Genomic DNA, 14,610 nt, shown 5'->3' with positions numbered 1-14,610 from the left:
AGCCATCTAGAGAGTATCACAACAACTCATCCAGTAGTATAGAGATTCTATACAGCTTGATTGTTAAAAAACAAGATTTTAAAATACTGTACCTATTAAATCTCATGACTGTTAAATTGTAACTAGGCATAAGAATTTATAAATAATAAAAGGATGAAGGTTTTAGATATTTTATTTGCCCATTTATATAAGTTTTATTAAACTAGAAACTGAGGAAATATACTACCTGGTTCTAGATACCTATGAGTGTTAATACTTCCATCAAAGCTTTATTCCAAAACAGTAGCTCTGCCATATTGCCAAAACCATTTTTCAAACATGCCTCAATGTGCACTTTAGCTTCATTCTTAGTCAAGGCCATGCAAGTATGTCAGAACTTTTTGTCACTAGTTAGCAGTGATGATTTTCTGCTGTGAGAATAAAGGCATCCTGTGTACCGTGGGATGTTTACCTGTGTCTTTGTCCTCTGTCTATGACATGCCTGTAGCCAGCACCACCACTACCACCCTTCCTAGCTTTGGTAAGCATGCGTAGTAAGACAAGAAACCCAAGTTGGAAAACACAGCAATGTTTGACACGCATGTCACCATTGTCTCACCATCACCAAGGTGTGCCTAGTCAGGAAGTTAATCACATGAGCACTGTGATATTTAGAAGACGGCATCTTTTATATAACTAAGCTGAGGAAAATGAATCTTTGTTGACAATTTGGCATATCTTCTCACATTTATATAATTATTTCTAGAATTAAAAGTTCTAAAAGTTCACCTTATATAGAATTGCCAATTTTAATAACTAGTATTTAAAACACCCAAAGTCTTAGCTCTGCTCCCATCCTCTGGTTTGTACTTTGATAACTTGAAACAAATCTGATCCATTTCCCACTCAAAGATAATATAATAATTCTCGTAGGGGCCTTTCTTGTCACATTTCAGCCTAGAGCACTTTTTATAGACAGCTTAACTGTGTATGAGCAATGGGGCTTGCATTGAAAATGTTCAGAGACTATGCCTTGAAGACTTGTTTCATATTTTCTTTAAAAAAATGGTGAGCTGGCCATTGGTGGTCCACCCCTTAAATCCCAGCACTCTGGAGGCAGAGGCAGGCGGATTTCTGTGAGTTTGAGACCAGCCTTGTCTACAGCCTCCAAAGCCACAGAAAAACCCTGTCTTGAAAAACCAAAATAAATAAAAAATAAAAATAAATAAATAAATAAAATAAAAATGGCAAGCAATCTGTATTATATTTGAGCTGATTTTAGCTGAGGTATATGCCTCAAAATGTAAGGGGTAAAAACAGCACTTTTTTTCTGAGTCATGATTTGGCACAGTATTCTAAGCAAGGGGCCTTTTACTAAGTATTGAAATCCAACAACTGTTTCTGGAACCCTATTAAAACCTAATGTTTTTTTAAAGGGGTACATAATCCTATATTTTCTAGACCATTGATAAGTTTAACCCTTGATGTGTTGGGCAGCTTTTCCTGGACTCGTAATGGAACTCATTTTGACATAGACAAAGACCCTCTGGTCACCATGAAGCCCGGCTCTGGAACACTCGTCATCAACATCATGAGCGATGGGAAAGCCGAGACCTATGAGGGCATTTATCAGTGCACAGCAAGAAACGAGCGTGGGGCTGCCATCTCTAACAACATTGTTGTCCGCCCATCCAGTAAGGGAGACTTCTCAACCAAATGCGACCTTTGAAGAATAGAGACTGCTTCTTGTTGTGCTTACTTAGAAAACATTCAAACTTACGTGTCTAAAATTATACATAAAGAAGTTTAAATTGATCATGAGTCTTTCCATTCATGAAAATAACTTCCAGCCTGTATTTGTCTTCCCTTGTGTATATGTATATAAAGCCAGCTTAGTCTGAAATGCCATTTTGCAACCTTTTTGACATTAATATTTGATATATATTCTATTACAAATCTTATAAGTGAGTATACATATGTAATACTGTATGAAATACAAATGTGTATATAGTTATTTATTTAGCAAATATGCTGACATTTAAGTTTTTCACATTCTCTGTGGAGAACTTGCTTGAGTCAAAATAGATGTCTTATTGGTGTATTAGTGTAAATGGATTAGTGGCTTGAGTCACACTACCAATAGTATAATTATAATTGTTGCATATTAATATATCATATATAATAATAATAAATATAATGCCTTATTTAAAAGTAGTTTTCTCATTGTTTAATGTATATAAATTCTAGGTTCCCATTTTCCAAAAACTTTGGATGCCTTTCTATATATTGTTGTCTTCTTTTTAGTTTTGCATGAGGATATAACTCAGAAGGTTTTTGTTTTTTCCTTCACAGGGTCTCCCTTGTGGACCAAAGAAAGACTCGAACCAATAACACTTCGAAATGGTCAGTCATTGGTACTTCCCTGTAGACCTCCAGTTGGATTACCGCCAGCCATAATATTTTGGATGGATAATTGTAAGTCTTAATACTAAGAGTTTTCTTCAATCATCTCATAGTTATTTGTTGTCTTAACAATTCACCTTCTCTTATGAATCCTAACGTGCTTATAAAATGGTCCATAGATGCTCAGAAAAACAGCTGCTTAATGAACTAAGTACCATGCCGCTCTATTCATTAACTGTGCCATGCATCACTGTAGATCAACAGCAATAGAAAATACAAGCCCAGCGATGACTGGGTTTGCTTTCTAGACAACAGAAATAAGCTGAGAAGGAAAAGGAGGCAGACGGTAAATGCATTTTAAAAATCTGTATCAGTTAGCGATAGTCTTTATGGAAGGAAATAAAGCAGAAACATGAGCCCGATGCTAATGGACTGGGGTGAGAGGGCAGACGAGCGGCCTGCATATCTGTGTGGAAAGGGAGCACTATGCAAGCCCTAAGGAGAAGCATCCCTAGGGTGACAAAACAAAACAAAACAAAAAATAAAAACAAAACCAGAAAAAGCAACCAAGGGGAACGAGGCTGAGAGCAGTGTCAGAGAACCACAGGGACTCAATGGAAAGGGCTCTTTACCTGAAACAAAGCTATTCGTAAAAGGATAATTTCCACTCATGTGTGGAGAACATGGAGGACTAAAGAGAAGTGGGGACGAGCCAGGATGTGGCTCAGCGTGTAGCTGAGTGGCAGGTCACTTGTCTAGAATCTATAAGGCCCTAGGTTCAATCCTCAGCACTTGAAAAAGAGGGGTGGGGTGGAGACCACTTAGGTGTGCATTGCTGTAAGCCGGACCATGGCTGCTGGTGGCATTGCTGTAAGCCGGATCATGGTTACTGGTGGCTTGAATTTGGGAGGTGGCAGTAGAGTGGGTCAGACTCTGGATGTAATGTGGGTAGAGCCTCTACAGACGGAGAGATGGGACGTGAGGAGAAAAATCAGAGATAGGAAACTGACTGAAAGTTAGGAGCATCCTTTCCTGAAACCTCAAAGGCTAGCAGTGGAGGAAAGAAATCAGGTTACTTTTATTATATCCCATCTTCGGTTTTTTTTTTTTTTTTTGGTTTTACGAGACAGGGTTTCTCTGTATTGTTTTGGAGGCTGTCGGTCCAGCCCGGCCTCGAACTCACAGAGATCCACCTGCCTCTGCCTCCCAAGTGCTGGGATTAAAGGCGTGCGCCACCACCGCCCGGCCCATCTTCGGTTTTTTAAGTCACCAACAAAAGCTAATATTTGTTGAGCCTTTTCTGGGTATCAGTCCTTTACTGATAATATCACACCGATTCTCCCAGTAGTTTCCCATAACCATCTGAAGCATATCCTGCCATCCTCTCTGTTTTCTTAGTAGGGAAACCAAAACAGGGAGAAACGGATCTAGTTGCTAGAAAATTTCGAATTTGTCTACTTCTGACATAGTCAAATATTTATTGTTCTAGCCACCCCCATGCCCAAAATAGCCATTATGTTATCATGCTATCTTAGAGGTGGCACACAGCTTGGTTTAGAAACGAAGGAACCAGAATTCAAGATGTAAGAGGACCCAGACATCCTCGTATCAAGATGTTCAGCAAAGGTCAGAGGTGTGAGGCAGACAAAAAGCTGTGCTGCAGTCAGCATGGTATGAATTCTTAGTGCATAAAGCCATAGGAAAACATCCACAGGCTGTCTGAGACAGTTCAGAGAGTGGGTCCTGGAGGTAGAGAACAGAGCCTGGGCACTGAGACCAAGAGTCGTGCAGGAACACAAAAAAGCACGCCAGAAGCAGCAGTGACTGAAGTCAACAGAGTCCATACAGAGATAGAGTTGTGCTCCACCCACCAGGTGGAGAACACAGATTATGCAATCCTATCGATTGTTGAGCAAATCTAATAGATAACATGAGGCCTGGGACATGACTGTTAGATATGGCAGCAAGAATAGCACTGCGACTTTGCAAGAGACCTGCCTATAGATGGAATGGTGGGAATGCACGCAAAAGATTTGCACGAAATACCCTATTCTCAGAGACGTGACTCCCCCTGCATTCAATCACAGGCTGCAAACTTCACTGAAGAGAAAACTGGGCTCTAACACCTAATTTTCATTGTTGACTCATGGAACCACTCAAAGAAAGTGTCAGAAGAAGTGGAAAACAAATGTATAAACAAATAAATGTACAAATATATGCTCTCTTTATTTATGTGGCAGCTGTTATGGATTTTGAGGGTATGCACAACAAATCTAATATGAAGGAGTGATTTATGGTTTTGAGAATAACATTCTTCAAATGTCACTATCAAAATTAGATGTATTAGTCGTTCTTATTCAGAAATGATTTCTTGTTTGCTTAATAAAGAAATATGTCACATGGAAACTCTCCAGATAATCAGAGTACATAGCTAATGCTTCCCGCATGTCACAACTGGCAATATGTATGATGTCTTACATTTCAAAATGGCAGCAAACCACCCACCTTGCATTTGAATTATGAGGAAAGGCTGAATCTCCATAGCACTCTTGGTTTATGCATCATAAAAATATTCCTATCTGCATATCTTTCCTCCAAGTGTAATACAGAGAGACTCAAAGTCATCAACCCCTGTTGATGCCTGCTTCTTTACATTAGAGCTAGCAGCATCCATTCATCATGGGAGTCAGGAGAAACAAAAGGCAATAAGTCCATATCTTTGGAGCCTTGGATTCGTTAAGTAAACGTATGTTTTCTGAGACAGGGTCTCACTGTGTAGCCCAGCTGATGTTGAACTTGTTATGCAGTACAGACTTGCCGCATCTTGTACTTCTTCCCCTTCAGCCTTCCAAACAGCTTGGGTTTCAGGCATGCGCTTTCAATGTACATTCTTTTCCTCAATATTTTAAAGCCATTCCTATCCAAGAGGATTAATGTTTTAAGACTGTAACTTTATAAGCCTCCAACTTGACAGAAACTTGAATAACAGAATTCACAGGGCTCCAGCTGCCAAAGTTACTGCTGGGTTTTATCAATAATTTGGATTTTGTGAAATATTAGGTCAGGTACCTGCTGCAGTAAGGGCACATAACCTTGCCTCAGGATGAAGACATCCCATCAGCACATAAACCCCTAACCTGATGTTGCAGGGATATGTGACGTATCCAAGTCTCTCTCACCTAGGAGCAGAAGAAACCATAGTTGAGGCTCTGGGAACTGAGCCAGGATGCCTTTTAATGGTTAAATATAATGTCATACACAGATCAGTGGCTCCTGTCTCTTCTGGTCGCTCAGCCATGTAGAAAATCCTCTCACTGTGCCTGAGCCTAGCTCCTCACCTGGTCTAGCTGGAGGATGATCTTTCTGGAAACCGGAATGTCAGTGTGCTGATGGCTGATATTCAGCCCTTCCAAAGAGGAGCTGAATATCATCCCTTACCAAAGGCTGCTCACTTGTCGGTAGCTTCAGCATTAAACCAAATGTGTCCTCCTTCTTGGAGCTTAGATTTTAGAACAAGGAGATAGCCATTATTCATACATTTAATGAGTAAAAGACGGACTGTGTCACAAGTTAAGCTGTCCACAAGGTGAGGGAAGCCAGGCCTGGTTCCCAGTGACACATCATAGCATCATTGCCATTGTCTGCTATGTTTAACCAGATGGTTGCTCCTTGGTTCATCAATTAGACTGTAGACTCACACCGGGCTGGAGGACTGTTGTGCTTGTCTGCTTGCTCAGAGCTTAATTTATGATGGCATGCAACTCATGTTAATCTCCTTACAAACTTTTCTGATGTGTTTTCTAAGGTGTGTGCAATTAGATACCAGGAAATATGCAGACCTGCTTACAGAGTATGTTTTTCCATTTCTACTTTCTTAATGAAATATTTCACTTCATGGCTCTAGTGCTATTTCTATTTCAGGTTCAGTGGAGTGTCTGTGTGTCTTAAAAGCCAACCTCAACAACCTGCCTCCCCGCAAAAGAAAAAAAAACAACAACAATCAAAAAAGCCTCAAAAGGGTTATTTTCTTTTACTAAAAATGCTGTGAGAAGTAGGTATTTATTTTTCTCAGGTGAAGCTCAAAGCTGTCAGTTGATGGCTGTCCTGCTGATGTGGAGAGTGGTAACTGTATGAAAGAATGATCTGAGTGTCTCTCTGTCTTTCTCCAGCCTTCCAAAGACTTCCACAGAGTGAGCGCGTTTCCCAAGGCCTGAATGGAGACCTTTATTTCTCCAATGTCCTCCCAGAAGACACCCGTGAAGACTATATCTGCTATGCCAGATTTAATCACACTCAAACCATACAACAGAAACAACCTATTTCTTTGAAGGTGATTTCAGGTAAGAGCTCAGCCTTCTGGGTCTCTTTCAACGGTACTTACATACGTGAATCAAATTATTAACAACTAAATACAGTTCTGTCTCTGAGGTAAACTAGTTCAATGATCGGGAAAAAATTCCTGCAAAGGATCTCTAAAGCATTAGCTTATGTGCTGGAAAAAGCATGCATACCCTAAATATCGGATTTACATTTTTCACTGATTGCCATTCCTGTTTCTATGGCAACCTCCCGACTCTGTGGTGTTCTGAGCATTGGTGTATGTATTATGCCTCACAATGCCTGTTATTGGCATTTATCCTGTAGTTCAAATTGTAGTTGGGGGGTGGCTGAGTGAATTAATGAGTTAGCCAGTATGATGTCAAGCACTGTGTTTACCTGAAAGGAATGGCTCTTAGCATAGCTGTATGCATTTGCTTTGGTTGCCCAGTCGTTTTTTGACTCTTCTCCCCTACCTGTGTGCCCTCTTCATGATACTCTGTTTATTTCAGTGGATGAATTGAATGACACTATAGCTGCTAATTTGAGTGACACTGAGTTTTATGGTGGTGAGTTACAGTGCTTGTAACTGATATTCTCTCCTTCATTGTAGACTTTAGTTCACTAACTTCACCCCCATGGCTATTTAACTTTATTTCTTCATGAAATTTCTAATTACATGTTCAATATCGCCATTCCAATGTGTGTTTCTTGTAAAACTTAGCTATAAAATTTCAAGCATGTCACTAAAACATTTTCCATGATGTATGCATAATTAAACTTGTTATATTTTTTCATGTAAACCATTTCATATGCATTAGGAAAAAATCTTTCATATGTGTTCAGAATTGTATTTTCCATATTTTGTGCTGTCTAAAGACTTTTTGCATGACCTACACATGGACTGACTGGTCATATTAACCCCTAGAATACTGACTGACTCATCAACGCCTTCAGTAACTAACATAGAGTATATTTCATAGTAATTGTCTAACGTCATTCAGTAGCATTAGCAATCGTGTTGTTCTTAGCTTTGTTAGAAACCCACTCCTTGTCTTCTGTGGGATTGAACTTCTAAAAATAGATCTTTCAGCTTCATTGTTTTAAATTGGAAAGAATGTTATTTCCTTAAGGAAAACATGCTTGTCAAGCATAAAATCTATCACTAAAAATAAGTGAGTCTGGATATACGGGCTTCTTAATTACCATAGATAGGGTTGCTGCTGCCTTCATTTTTTTACCTTTGCAATATGAACATTAGAGAATATGGCAGGATATAGCCCTCAACTTTATTTATTTAATATAGTCCCCGAATACGTGTCTCAAGAGCATTCGCAAGGTGATCCTCAAGCAAACAATTTTTCTTCAGCAATGTCTTTTTGGTACTCAGTTGTTTTTTCTTCTGAGAAATGAGAAATTTACATGCTGCCTCTTCATTTGGCTTTAGAAGCATCAAGTAGATGTCTGTGATTGAAACAAAGGAATTCCATAGAGTTTTCTCACATTTCCACTTGAAAGTTTTCTGAAGACTTCAGTAAATGCGACCACATATTTAAGAGTCCATAAGACAGGAGGTCTTCCTTGTAAATACTTCTAAGCTCTCTGACTGCGACCCTCTTTATTTTGTCATCAAGAAACTGATGTCAATGCATGTAGCTCTGCTAATATTCTTTTTTTGCAAAGCTAGGAACCAAACCCAGGGTCTTACCCACCAAACAAATACTCTGCCATGCAACCACTCCTCCAGCCCCCCTACTTTTAATCTTCATTCAGAACTCTGCCAATGACTGTCTAGTTTTGCTTATTTTCTCACAAATCTTGTAGTGTGACATTCTTGAGACATGAATCAATGGCATTGCCCGTAATGCTCTACAGAGAATGAATCAAAATACTTTGTCCATAATGATTTGCTGCTGAGAAAGAAATCTAACATCTTTCCAAAGACACACGTTTTGCTTCGACCTGAGCACCAAACCTTAGGGATGCGTGCTTTGATGAGCTGATTTTTCTTTGTTGACATTTTGAAAATTTACCAGCCCACAGAAAATTGGTAAAGACCTACCCCAAAGTAAAGACACGTCCAAAAGGAGTCCTTTCACTGGTTTGCTCAGGCAACCAAAATTGTTTCCTTTCCTGCACGCTGAATAAGTGTAAGAAAAGAGTATGTGTGCATAGCTGAACAAATCCCAATATAAGCATGGATTTGAAGTGAGATTAGATTTTCAGGCAGCTTTTGACAATGGCTGTGCTCCTAGAAACACATCTTCATAATCTTAATGTCTATTGCATTTCTTGTTTGCAGCTAAACCTAGTAAAGAGAGACCACCGACATTTCTAACTCCAGAGGGCAACGAAAGCCTCAAAGAGGAACTGAGAGGAAATGTGCTTTCACTAGAGTGCATTGCAGAAGGCCTGTGAGTTAACCATTAACACGCTCGGTCCTGATCCTTACGTCTTACCAAAATATAAAAGACTGACAGGAAGCAATATCCCAGGAAGAACTATTATCTCATGCTTCCAATTTGACCAAAATCTAGAAAACTTTAGCAAACATTTCCTGAGAAAACTTTGACTTCCGTGTTATTGCTAAAGTATTTTGTTGTAATAGTTATTACATTATCTATATCTGTAATCACCTTATGATCACTGTGCTTTAATAAGGGGGTAGAATTTTGCTGCTTTCTAACAAACAACCATAGTACTTGGTAGCTTAAAAAATATCAGCTACTTGCCCTCAGCCATTTGCCTAGAGCTAGGGCAGGGGGCGGCTTCTGAAGGTGAATTAACCGAGGGTCATTACTCTCAAGCCCTTGACATGGTGGCAACGGATTTTTAGTAGTGTCACCCTCTCCTGTTGTCTGCCATGAAAAGCACACGGGGCATGCTGAGGCCTTAGAACTGTGACATTGTCCCTTCTGTTCCTTCCTGAGAGCAGACTGTAACGTCCATGTGCCTCTGACAGGCATTTCAGGGAGTCCTTCAACAGATATAAGAGCAACTGTGACATTAGGTCCATGTGGCAGGCAGGTTCTAGATTGTCCTCCCAGAGCGAGTGCCATTACATAAACACAGCCACTGCAGCTGTGAGTGGGACCCCAGGAGCATACTGGCTGCCTTCATGCTTTATGATTTGTATTGTCTCGGACCTGGCAATCCAATGATCGTATAATCTTTCCTTAATCCAGGAATAATTGCTTCAGGATGCACATGGAGGCCTCTGCTGGCCAAGTTAGGAAATCACACTCAATATTTCAGTTCTTCAGCTTAAAAACTAACAAAATTCCTAAAGATATGACAAAAAAAATTGTCGATCTTTCCCATGTTTTTTGATACCCATAGGAAGACTACCCCTTTCTGAACAGAAACAAAGGAATAGATTTGGGTGGGGGAGGGGATGTGGGGGGAAGGAAAAGAGGAGGGAGGGGAAACTGCAGCCAAGATGTAAAATTAATAAATTTAATTTAAAAAATCAGTCTTTCCAACAGAATTTTTCCAACTTCCATTTTGCTTTCATTGGAGCACCAACATGACATTTAGCAAGTTTCATATCTTAGCATATCTCATGTTTTCAGATTAGGAACACTGAATTCTTTTTGTAAAATATGGTTGTAATTTGGAAATATAAAAACTATTAAAACTGAACAAACTTTTAAAACATTGATATCTTGTGAAACCCTGATAGGTACTTTGCTGCTTGCAAATCAGGGACTGTTAAGTCTATATTAAAACGTTCTTAAATCTTAGAGATTTTTCAGTAGAATAGGGGCCTTCCATAACAACTGATTCTTTACTCAGCATAACCGGAAACACTGAGTGCCTAGCCCCACCCCTCCCGCCTCATCTGAAACACGAGTTTAACTGTAAGGAAACATGTGCTGTCAGATTCTGCTTGGGACTTGAGCTTCCAAACTGATCTCACTTCTTCTGCAACTCTACATGTTCACAACAGGTTTTAATTTAATTTTAGATACCAGTTCTTCAAGTTTATGTGTTGTTACTTTGTTCAACCAAACAAACCAAAGCCAGTTACAAACTGTCATTACAAACATGTCTTTGGCATCTCTGATGACAAATATAATGATGACTTGATGATCTCTGTCAGCCTTTCTTCTTTATTGTCTCCCACACATGGCTTAGTACACACACACACACACACACACACACACACACACACACAATGTTTGTGTGAACAATTCTTAAAATTTTACCTCATGGAAACTATCTAAAGACATTATACCAGCCAACTAGACAACCAGAGGTGCTAAGACTCAAGGAAGTCAGTGAACCAAGGTCAGAGAAGAATTTTGGCTAAGATCTGAGATTTTGAGAAAGATCCAACTCCAAGCAGTGTTTTGGTTTTTCATCATCAAGCCATTTGTTTGGATTTTCCGATTTATAAAAGGATAAAATTGAGTGAGAGGTAGTACAGCATTAATCTGTTCTACTATTGTCAGTTAGCACAATGGTGTTCTAAATTCATATCATCAGTGTGTCATAAAATAGGAAGTTTCATCAGTTTGATTGGTAAATGTATATACAAATCCAGAGGCACTGATATGTGCATGAGTCTTTCACTATATATCCTTAACACTAGCTGATGGGGAATTGTAATACAATATGATTAACTTAATAGTAATTCTCCTGATTGACATAATAAAAGTCTCTAGAGCATCCTCATTGACCAGAACTTTGAAGAAAAGATTATCCCTTTAGTAAAGCAATACATGCTTATAGTGCAGCATCACTGAAGTCAAACCTTATGGTATGCCAAAAATATAGTTCTAATTATTTGAAAATGGGAATTGTTGTTCCAAGTAGAGTTTTGAGGATTACTTATAAAAATGTGATGCTATTGAAAAGGTCTGTATGTTTTTCATTATCTTTATGCAAACAATTGATTACAAATGTGCATCAGAATTGAGTTTCCAAGACAGTCACAGGTGAACTCACCTTTGTAACATCATTACTCATTTATCCTCTCAGACCTACTCCAATCATTTACTGGATCAAAGAAGATGGAACACTTCCTGTCAACAGGACGTTTTATCGGAACTTCAAGAAAACCTTGCAGATCACCCAGGTTTCAGAAGCAGACTCCGGAAATTATCAGTGTATAGCGAAAAACACATTAGGAGCTGTCCATCATACCATCTCTGTGACAGTTAAAGGTATAACTCTGTCTCATGTGCACTCCCTTGCTTTTATGAAGGCTCTGAAGCTTCAGTGCAATATGTCTTTGATCGTGCTCTTTAGTAATGAGAAGTTTAAATTTATATCCACATTCATGGTGTCATGAATCTTTTCTCATTTCTATTGTAATTGCACCCAGGCGAGATTAAAAAGCTACCCTTTCAAATCATCCTCACAGAATTGCAATTAGTAAATGGAGAAGGAATAGTAAAAATAGAAAACCACCACGATAGTCCCACAGTGGTAACTGCTTCAGGCAAGATCCAGGGAGGAATTCTAAAATTAGTGGGTGAAAACAATTTTAAGGAGAAGCAAGATATTTGCATAGCTTCAAAGTGTTCCTTGTTGCTTAAAAATCAAGTCAAAACCAAACCAAACAAAAATCTAGTGGCTAAGACAGTTTTAATGTATATCCAGTAATTCTTTAATACTCCTTCCTGGAGGTGATGGAGGTTATGTCCTCTCTTGAGTGTAGGCTGTACCATTGACCTGCTGCCAACAGACAAAACACAGAACATGGGACAGTAGTAACTTTGTAGAGGGAATACCTGGCAGATACTGCCTCAATCACGTGTTGAAGTCTAACATCACTAATAATAAGTCATTATGGTCTCATGTCTTCCCTTGAAGTAGTATGATCAAAAAGGACCCATCACCACCATGATATTCTTACAGCCCCAAACCTGGAGTTAATCATGAGAAAACATCTGACAGATTCACTGAAGGCATCCTATCAAGCCAAGAAACCTTCTTCAGATGTGTCAGAATTGTGAAAGAAAAGAAGAGACCAAGAAACTCCTTGGCTAAAGAGACTCTACCAGTGGAGGTGGTTTGGTATCCAGGACAGGGCAATGGCCAATTGCCATTTCATATATATCCACAATCCAGCTATATAAAATGTAGATATTAGAGGAACTCGACCAAGCAAAGGGGTATAGGACACTGTATTTTATCTTTGCAACTTTTCAAAAAGTTTTAAAATTGCTTTCCCACTTTATAATTACATAGTTCAGAGTTCAAATTCATGTGATTTTATTTACTCTTTGTAAAGTTTAAAGAATTATTTGAAGGAATTCTTATGGTTTTTCATTCCAAAAGGTAAGACTAATGGATCTTTTACAAAACCCTTAAAATCTATTATAACAGTCCACAGTATTCTTTTACTACAATACTTTTTTGAGTCAGATTTTTTAAATCTGTTTTTCTTCTCTCAATAAAGCGGCTCCATACTGGATTGTGGCACCTCAAAACCTCGTGCTATCCCCAGGAGAGAATGGGACCCTCATCTGTAGAGCTAATGGCAACCCCAAACCCAGAATTGGCTGGTTAACAAATGGAGTGCCAATAGAAAGTAAGTTTCCTTCGTTTTCTCTAAGTGGAGATTATTTTCAAAGTACACCTGTATCTCAACAATAAGTGCATGGTGATGAAATAAATAATTCAGGTTTAGGATGAAAGCTGAAAATAAATTTAACAGGGGCACTGAATCACCTTTAAAGTTTTTATTGCCTTTAAAATACTTATTTGGACTTTAAAGAGTTGATTAAAATAAATTTAAAAAAGAGCTTATGATATAATAATTGTATGCTGTTAATGGGGATTTACAAATAGTTCTCATTTTTAACCAAGATCATGGTGAGTATGTCAGAGTCAGAAGTAAACACCACTGACAGCTCAGATCAACTTTCTTTGGAGACAGAGTCAGTCTAGGCTGACAGGGAGACTGGGCCTAAGTCTGTAGATAACAAAAGGAACACCGTCTGTCCGTAGTTTCCAGTCTTGGGGAAAGCCCAAGTATCCACCCAAGTTTCCCAGTTTTCAGGGGTCAACGTGCCACTGGATGGATACCTGAAGGATGGGGTCCTGATCTTATGCAGGATGTGCAGTCTTCTCCAGCTTTGCTCCCCCCCCCCCCAGTACTGTGAGGTCTTCTCCAGACATCCTTGCGGAAGACATTAAGGCACAGGTTGTTTTTGTAACCATTGACCCCCTTTCTGCAGGCCCACTCCCAGCTCATTTCCATTAGCTGTCTCTCCAAGATACCGCTATGTTGCCCACAGTGGACCATTAAAGTGTAGCCAAGGGCTTTCCATGAACCCTCCAAGTCATAGTCAAGGCTCATTTTATAAAACTTGATTAGAGGACTGGGGTATAGAAGGGAATTATAGCAAAGCAAAGATAAAAATGGAACTGGAATTTCTGGTCTCACTGATTCTGAACTCCTAAGCCATAGTCAGGCAGAGAGCAGCCTTTTTCCTATGACTCCTGGCCTGTCCACAGTGGGAGGCCTTTGAACATTTCACACTTTTGAAATTCAGACTTCCTCTTAGATGGGGAGAGAGAAGAGGACAGAAGGAGGGAGGGAGGGAGGGAGAGGGAGAGGGAGAGGGAGAGGGAGAGAGAGAGAGAGAGAGAGAGAGAGAGAGAGAGAGAGAGAGAGAGAGAGAGAGAGAGAGAGAGAGAGAGAGAGAGTTCAGCCTCAGGCTCACTTCCTAGTCATTATCATGATCAGATGCGAAGATACTCTTTATTAGTAAAGATACTTTCATGTAATCTGGCTCCTGGTAGTCCCCAGCTGAAAGTCACATACCACTTCTACTTCCACATAATGAAAAGGTCCTTTGAGCTGACTTCCCTATAACTGAGTCTTCTTCTGGCTCGGGAAGGCTCAACCCCGAGATGAAGATGATCAGTAGATTTACCATCACTTTGAAGAATGAC

General features: G+C 39.4%; 1 protein-coding gene across 50 annotated transcripts in view; it reads left to right on the top strand.

The window, feature by feature from the left end:
* Positions 1-14,610, top strand: part of Nrcam (neuronal cell adhesion molecule) — a 276,086-nt gene that overhangs the window by 207,146 nt on the left and 54,330 nt on the right. For 37 of the 50 annotated variants that reach the window (XR_005876354.1, XM_040743161.1, XM_040743153.1 and 34 more), the window contains 7 exons: positions 1,477-1,673; positions 2,332-2,454; positions 6,552-6,722; positions 7,212-7,268; positions 9,002-9,113; positions 11,683-11,867; positions 13,109-13,240. Coding sequence is in view for 49 of the 50 variants with exons in the window: in XM_040743161.1 (XP_040599095.1) it covers positions 1,477-1,673; positions 2,332-2,454; positions 6,552-6,722; positions 7,212-7,268; positions 9,002-9,113; positions 11,683-11,867; positions 13,109-13,240 (977 nt within the window). In the remaining variant the exon portion in view is untranslated. The remainder of the gene's footprint in view (positions 1-1,476; positions 1,674-2,331; positions 2,455-6,551; positions 6,723-7,211; positions 7,269-9,001; positions 9,114-11,682; positions 11,868-13,108; positions 13,241-14,610) is intronic. The other 13 variants (XM_040743170.1, XM_040743158.1, XM_040743172.1 and 10 more) reach the window with 1 other exon arrangement.

The sequence above is a fragment of the Mesocricetus auratus genome, unplaced genomic scaffold (assembly GCF_017639785.1).
Source record: "Mesocricetus auratus isolate SY011 unplaced genomic scaffold, BCM_Maur_2.0 Super-Scaffold_15014, whole genome shotgun sequence".
Taxonomy (NCBI): domain Eukaryota; kingdom Metazoa; phylum Chordata; class Mammalia; order Rodentia; family Cricetidae; genus Mesocricetus; species Mesocricetus auratus.
Note: the sequence above shows the minus strand (reverse complement) of the source record. Positions and strands in the feature narration are given on the sequence as shown.